The sequence below is a fragment of the Sinohyriopsis cumingii genome, chromosome 11 (genome assembly GCF_028554795.1).
Source record: "Sinohyriopsis cumingii isolate HCF-2022 chromosome 11, ASM2855479v2, whole genome shotgun sequence".
NCBI classification, from domain to species: domain Eukaryota; kingdom Metazoa; phylum Mollusca; class Bivalvia; order Unionida; family Unionidae; genus Sinohyriopsis; species Sinohyriopsis cumingii.
The window spans coordinates 79738356-79746835 of NC_142971.1; the positions used below are offsets into that span (position 1 = coordinate 79738356).

General features: G+C 32.5%; 1 protein-coding gene across 1 annotated transcript in view; it reads right to left on the reverse strand.

Moving 5' to 3' along the window:
- Positions 1-7218, reverse strand: part of LOC149788817 (uncharacterized) — a 26987-nt gene extending 19769 nt beyond the window's left edge. The window contains exon 1 of the mRNA XM_089975782.1: positions 7080-7218. Coding sequence (XP_089831908.1) covers positions 7080-7152 — 73 coding nt within the window. The 5' untranslated portion in view covers positions 7153-7218. The remainder of the gene's footprint in view (positions 1-7079) is intronic.
- Positions 7219-8480: the final 1262 nt, after the last annotated feature.

The window sequence follows — 8480 nt, forward strand, 5'->3', positions numbered from 1 at the left end:
TAAATCTTTCGTGTATGCATCTTAGTTTTTAAGAGAAGAGGTGTTATGTGTTTTTAATTTGTATTGTTTGTTAGATTTTTATATATATAATTTTATTAAGCAATTGAAATTCTCCAATATCGAGTTCACTGTGCTATTGACTATTGACTTTGGTGTTGGTTTATTTTGTAAACAAGTAATAATTAATATTCTTTTATGAGGGTGGTTTAAACGGGTGGATCATTATCAATCAAAATAAACATTTATATGTTTCTGGGTCTAGGATATTATAATTCCCCCACAAGAAATACCTAGCCTATGTGATGGATACCACATTCGTTATTATTAAATTAGCAACATATCTAAACCTCTTGAAAACCTAAAATATTCTAGAATGGAATATTCAATCAGCATAAACACGTAAACACATGTATTAGAGTCTTGGTCATGGTTATTGACCCGCCAACCTACACATGCAAATAAGTTGCCGAACTGATGTTCGCCGCATCTTCATTATAATATTAGTAACACAATTTTTATTGTCGAAATGCCAGCATGTTCTAGAAAGGATAATTGCATTACGTCATAGCATTTCAATCAGAAGCTAATTGGGTCAAATATGTTTGACTTTAATCCTGTTTACTTGAGACATTCTTGCAATTAACATGTTTAGAGGACTCATTTATAGTGTTCAGTGGTTTGCTTTTTAGGTGGAATTATATATTCAGAATAGTATTAACTTGAAATACAAAGTGCTCTTTAATAATACTCTTGGACATAATCATCAACTTGGAATCATGGTAAATTCAGTCAAATATATTTTGCATTATATTATTGCGATTCATCAGAAGACTATTGACACTCTTTCCTATCATAAACCACTACACGCACAATAACGCATCCAGTGTTGGATCCTATTTCAACTTCAGATTTTATATATACTTATAACTAACTCAAGGCACGAACAAACGCCATAGAGAAACTGCACCTAGTTCGTTTTAAATGCTTGTCCATGTCCATGTGAACAGCAATGTAAATGTAAATTGCACTAATAAAATCATGTCATGTAAATTCCAAATTGTAAAAAGACAGGTGGACCGGTGCGAGTAATGCAAAGTCCACTAGCCATATGAACTGACACAAATATTATCAAAAAAACTACTAGCAGATTCGTCAACATTCAGTATGACATATTTTAGCAAATTTGAGCAGCGAAGAATTTAAACGAGTATGACATAATCTGGCAAATCTTGAATATGCATCATAATATAAAATGTTATGTATTTCCTGGTAAACGTCATGCGTCTTCATGTTTGCTTTCCTTTAAGCAATTTAAATACAAATAATATTTGCTCGGATATGGTGTGTGTTGTCACCTATCCCACAATGGGTCTCTTTAAAATCCTTTGCTATAGGGAATATCCTCACTTCACACAGTTCATTTAAAAGTTTCTAAAACAATATGAGCTGCAATATGACATGAATTCAGTCCATATAAATAACGTAAAGCACATATATTCTAGGTTTCAGAACAAAAAAAAATTGACGAAATTGAAAATAATGATTGTATACATTGGCTTTAGGAGAGCCGTTTAATTGTGATCAAATAAGTTAATTACAAATCAGCATAAGTGTGACTTATCCAGTTACCAACTGATTGCTGTTTAGTGCCATATTATGTAATTATTTAGTAAACCCCTGGATAAAGGCGATGAGCCGTTGTCTAACAGTTCACCCGTTACATTGATCAGAAATGTTTCAAATCATAATCTACCATCACATAACCACAATAATAAGCTGAAAATTATTGATAGTGAATTGAAATGATGGCTACGATTTTTTGTATTGAGATTATCAAAGGTTATCAAGACATTATACTTTAAACAGACGTTTAAATTAATGTATCTTCTCAAAAGAAATGAGATCTGTGTTGTTACTGTTTATAGTTGTTGATGTTTCCAAGACCGTGTAAAGCGTACCTATCCAACGATGTTTAATCTTGCTAAAAGAAAATTAACGATGACAGCATGTTACAATATATATGAAAAAAATGATCAAATTCATGAGCTCTTAAGATCAAAACGGATTGTCATCATTGAATAAATACTATTATGTTTTTTATTCCTATATTTTCACCCGTAAAAGTAGAATATTTCATATGCGACTATTACTTGTGTTTATAAAAATGTTGTACCTGAAGCATCCAAAATTCATACTTTGTGAGCTATAACAAGTAAATGGAAATTGCTTTTACTTTCAGCCAAGGGAATATATGTTTGAATCAACAAATAGTGCGGGACTTTTTGAGTCTCTGTGAAGTTATTTCCCTTATTTCGACGACAAAAATGACGTATCCGCCTTGAAGCATGGCTAAATCCAACTAGCCTTATATTTAGACATGGTCAAATTGTTTACAAAATGGCAATATATATTTTTGCAGTCTAGATAATCACTATACTTCCGCTCACTTGAATCACTTACTTTACATGATCAGCTTACGGGAGCAGATAATTTTTGAAAAGAGTCTCGGGGTCAGCGTCCTGTGCCAAACATGAAGTTTACTCCTGGAAAAATTCTACTTTGAAGCAAGTATGTTAAAAATGAAAAGAACAGTCTTTTTTATCCTAAGCAAATGCCGTATATTTTTTATATTCTGGATTCACAAACGATATAATTTAATTCATAGTTTTTTATACGGTTATTAACTTAGGAAAACATAATGACGCAGTGATACAGAGCACAGGAAACAAAAGCCGGTTGGGAAAAGACGAAAATGAGCTTAGTCGGGACACTCATATAACTGCAGGGCAGATAAATACTTAGATAAAATGATGTAATCCTGTAAATATCGTAAGCAAACTAATGTCATTAAATAAACTAATTAACAATATTCTCTCTTGCAATAACATATATATTGAAAAACTTGGGATACGATAATCCTAGAACATCTAAACGAATACTTTTGTTCGTCATACTGCGACATATTCTACTGGTACATATCGTATCATTAATTTGTATTAGACAAATATATATTACTTTAATCAAGACTCTATGAGCCAAGAGGGAGAGACACAGAATATTATGTTATGCTTTTTTAAATTAACTACCTTGTAGTAAGAGAATTATCTGCAAAATAGCGTACACAATCATCTTGGTTGTCATGGAAGCATTGGATCCCACACCACTGCTCTTTTTCTTTTCCAAGTTATACAATGGGTAACGTGAAGAATACACGGAATATTTGAAGTAATCCCAATGAACAAAAAATCAATGCATAATCAAAGTGTGCTAACTCTATATATTTCTTACTTAGGTGACGCTACACAGATATACCGTTCTTCTGCGACATGTTTGGAAATAATGTGAAGTTGTTTGTATTGGCAACAGGCACAGTGAAGATATTGTTGGCAAACCTTTATGCCACTTTCATGTTATGTAAATGAAACTTGTTTGCAATAGGTCATTATGGAAACTATATACTATGTAATGTAGAAAGTTTATAAAATGGCCGGTTGGCTTGAAAAATAATCTTATCTGTTCAAAAGTACATTACCTTCCACATTTTTTAAATAGTGAAAATACATTTGCCATATTAAAAATACTATGCAGAGTGGAATATGGATAATGCCACGCACAAGCTTACAGACAAACAATATATTATTTGACAACGTATTAAGTAGAATCACTTTTAGATGAGACCTTGGTATGTCTGAAAGTGGTCGTTTAGGTTTGCTTTCCTTCTGAGGCACCACTTTCCGTTAGTGACAGCACCTCTCTCGACGGGAGTCACATATATGATATTTCGTCCTTCATCGATCCTATCCCCAGGTAGTTTTGGATGCAAGACGGGAAAATGTGAACGGTTAGTATCCCGTCTCCATTCACCTATTGGTGCAATTGGTGGTTCAGTCTTCATGTTTAGGAACACATCGCATTGTCTTTTATGTGTATTTACCTATGCCATGTAATATTTTCTTTTAACACTTCATCCAATAATGAGACTATTTACTGATTTGCTGCATTCTTCTTTCTTTTACTCAAGTTTTAAGTCATGCAAGCTAAATCTCACTTCAAACCTTTCTTGGTTCATATACTCCCGTGTATATCACTTTTGTTGCAATACAACCCAAATTGTTAATGTCGTCCCGGATGGTTCCTCATATTTGCATACAATATGAACACAACACTAGATGAGTCATTATACTGGATGAATTTTGTTTTTGTTAATATTGTCAATCATTTGAGTAGTATCTCTTGTGCAAGATATTTCAGCTGTTCTGGAACGGGCATCGATGCCAGCACTACTAACACCTTAAGCATGCTACCTTGGATAATGTGTGTAAGCACGAATGTTCTAGGCATATTTACAGAATGAAGATAGTTTCGTTTATGAAACAGTATCGTGTTTGATGTTTATAAAAATTATTTTTCCTTAGTTATGCCTTTTTAAATCTCTACCAGACAATTTTCTTCATGTCTGTGTAAATTGCTAGTTAGGCACAATATTTAAAACCACATCGCAATTCTAAACTTTAATATGGAAATTGGAAATAAAATCACGAGTTGTGAATTGAAGATAAATAGAAGAACATGATAATTTAAAAATGAAAATTGTTATTCTTGCACAAATATAACAAAGCGTCTAATAGAAGCATAACAGTACTAGGTATCTGATCCCGACTGACGTCTTAACGGATATGCTATTTTTGGTAATCGATTTTGTGTGCACTTAAAGGTTAAAAAATATGCGGATTATGATAAACAGTTAGCTTATATCAATACTGCTCCTGTTTTTGGACGAAAGCAAATTGCCGAATTTGAATTAATGATTGCATGCATTGGCTGCACGACATCTGGTTTATATTTGAGCAGGCAAATTAACTACAACATTAGCCAGGCGCATCATCGTGAACGAATAAATCCTTGTACCAATCAATAATGTTAGCATATAATTGTATATACATATTCTGCACAACAATGGATAATCTTGTACAAGATTATACTATCCGTTGGTCCTTATATAAATCAAACAGGTTCGAAATCATACTATTTTTTCACATTAACATAATACCTTGCAGAAAACTATTCATAGTAACTATTTCACCAATAAATATTGAGAATTGTTTTGAGCAGGAAATATTCTGCTAAATATAAAATTTGAAATTGAAACTAAACTAATGTATTTCCTCAAAGGTAGTACAATCAGTTAATACCTTTATATAATTTTATAAACCCTTTAAAGGTCTACCTAACTCACGTTGTTGAACTAGACTTGAATCATACTAGGAAATGACATAACACCGGTAGATGTTAAACACGTGCATGCATAAATGATGATATTAATGAGTTCGTAAGCTCATGTTAGTTGTCCGAATTGATTAGCTGTATTATACAATTATGTCTGATATATATGAAAGTATCTGAGAAATAATTTTCATAATTTTTATTCCTTTACTTTCTTCTCTTTTCATATTGAAAGTTTAAAAAAAAAATCCATCAGGCCACGATCATCTTAATTGTTTTGTGCTTACCGAACAAGCAGCAGTAGCATCAGGAACGAATAATTTGTGAGCTAGAACAAACACAATGTTACTGTCCATCACTTTAGACAAGGAAATATATATTGGATAAAGAAATCTGACAAGATGTCATGAACGTATATATAAACATATTTACATACATTTCCGTTACAAAAACGACACCCCCCCCCCCCCCCCCGCAGTGCTGCATTATTAATTCGGACTACCTTTGTTTTCAGATGTGGTGAAACAGCTTACAAAATTTCGAAAATATAATTTACTGGTACAGATTAGTTCTATCCATCCCTACCGGTCCCTTAATTCATGTATATGTATATAATCAGCATACACGATTAAAGTGAATCCAGGAAATACGGGTGGTGGTAAGCGTATTGTTTCAAGGAGTGAGTATCATCTTGCAATAATGTATTCGGACGCAAGTTGATATGTAAAAAAGAACGATATAATTTAACTCGTGGCTTTTATATCAACTATGAACTTAGGAAAAGGAAACACAAGACGCATAGAAGGGAAATTTGAAAAACACGAGGGTGGATACTACATATATTAAATGAGGCGATCATATAAATATCGAACACAAAACTGAAGTCATTCAATAAACCACTTAAACAGCATTCTCTCATTTGTTACCATATGTGCTGAAAAATGCGGGATATGGTATCTCTATAACAATCTTGGCTTGTCTACCAAAACTTGTGTTCGGCGTCTGTACTGTTTCATGTTTCTATCTTGGCCATCTTCAAAATAATACTTATTGGGCAAATATAGTTATTGCTTTAATCAGGAACGGAAGCGTCGACCTATTGAGGGAGGTAGGTGAGAAAGATGAATAGGACGAGATAAACGGAAGTTTATATGAAAAGCGGGACCATATAAATTGTACACTTCCAGTTTTAACACACAATGATTGAAGAGATAAAAAAGTGTAGTACAATCCTTGACAATACGATAATTTAGGTAATTAAACCAGATTAATTAATCAAATTATACTTTGGAAGTACATAGCGCATCAGACAAATAGCAAAGGACAGAATTTAATTTACTAATCAGTTACATTTCCCAAGACTTTGCGACTACAATTCTAAAAATAGTATGACTATTATTTAATTTCTCCTCTGCAAAAGGTTTGTTTCATATATAGAGGGAGCTAGATAAAGTGTGTAATTGCACCAGTTTTACCCTGAATTCCATGACAAAATGTACATAAGGTCTTGGACAAAGTGTTAATTTATACAGGAAGTTCCTTGTCTTGCACCCTCTGCTATAAATATTATTTCTTATTCAAATTGACATCATTGTAATGTTTCAAATAACGATCTTCGCGCCAACGAGGTTTGTAGTTGTCATTTTCATTTGACATTGCATGCCTCTTTATTACACTAGAAGGGTCTACCAGGATGACCAATAATGACTTTAATAAGAAAGAGAAAAGAAAAAAAACATAAATATGATAACAACATTGCAAAAGATCTCATCATCTTCATAACATCATTGGAAACGCTATGTATGCTCCGCAAATTAAAATACAGTTTGTATGTTATACGAATTTATATAACCTACCTTGCAGTATGAGAATTATCTGCAAAAAAGCGCATACAATCATTGTCTGGTTCATGGATATATTGATTTCCATAAAACTGCTTCGTTTCTTCTCCAATCAACAGAATGGGTAACTGGGAGAAAGCACGAGATATTTGAAGTTAAAAGGTTAAAATAAACCAATAAATCATCAGTATATGCCAATCTTAAATCCGCTTATCTTGTTTTTCACGGAAAATACTTGTTACTTGTTACTACATGAAATATACACGTAATCTCATTCCATTGTGTTGACTGCAAAGGTTTTAAATTTATTGATTACACATGATTAATTGAAAATTCAAGCAAAATGTGTATCCTTGTGCTCAAAATATCTACGTAACCAAGACCATATATTTAGGCCATAAAGTTGTACATGCATGTGCAAAGATATACACATTCGAAGAGAGAGAGAGAGAGAGAGAGAAAGAGACAGAGAAAGAAAGTATATCTCTCAATAATTCAGCCTGCCTTTTTTCTATACAAAACATTGATTAGCAATTTTTTCCTACGGCCTTTTTTAACAACTCCGGGTCCAGTATATCAAATTAAATTCGATATTGACATCCAATTTATAAGTTTAACCAAATGCATTTCTATAATGTGTGCCCTGTGATAGCTCAATTGTATAACACCGAACGCGAAAACAAATGAAATGTCAAATATGATACATTATTCTGTCCTTTGAACCGTATCCCAATTTAATAATTGTTGCCTTTATAATTTGTTAGTTTGTCTAGTATGGGTTGTACAATTGCAATATATTACATGTAGTCAACCATGAAAATATTGGACAGTGGCGCAGGGGTATTTGAATACACATATTAGACATGTTTTCCTTTGTCTTTTTCAACAGGATGTTGCAAATCTAAGTAGGGACTTAGAAATTGCTTAAAAACATCGATACTTACATTTTCAATTTAATTTCTTTAGCTATCTATATATTAGCCAATCTATTAAGATGTACATCCTACACTGAATTTACATGAAGAGAAAACGAGATGATTACACTAAGTCACAACCTATTTATTACTTTACATGGGATGTTTTATTGTACATTCCAATATGAAATCAAATACTATAAAATAATCGTGACAGCGAAATGTAAATGTAAATGAAAACGCACATGTGAAACGTGTGATTTAGTAATCGTTAATATTACTAATAATAATCAGAATTTAATACATTTGTAGAGACTTAGATTTCAGGAATAGTCGGAAGAAAACATAACATAAAAATACTTTGCTCTCGCATTCGCCACTATAAATGCTCTTCATACTCCTAACCTCTCCATTTACTACTTTGTTTTCCCGTAGCAGCGTTTAGAGTGCGAAAAAATGTATTATCATTATCTGTGTAAAATAAATAAATGAGTATTGCATT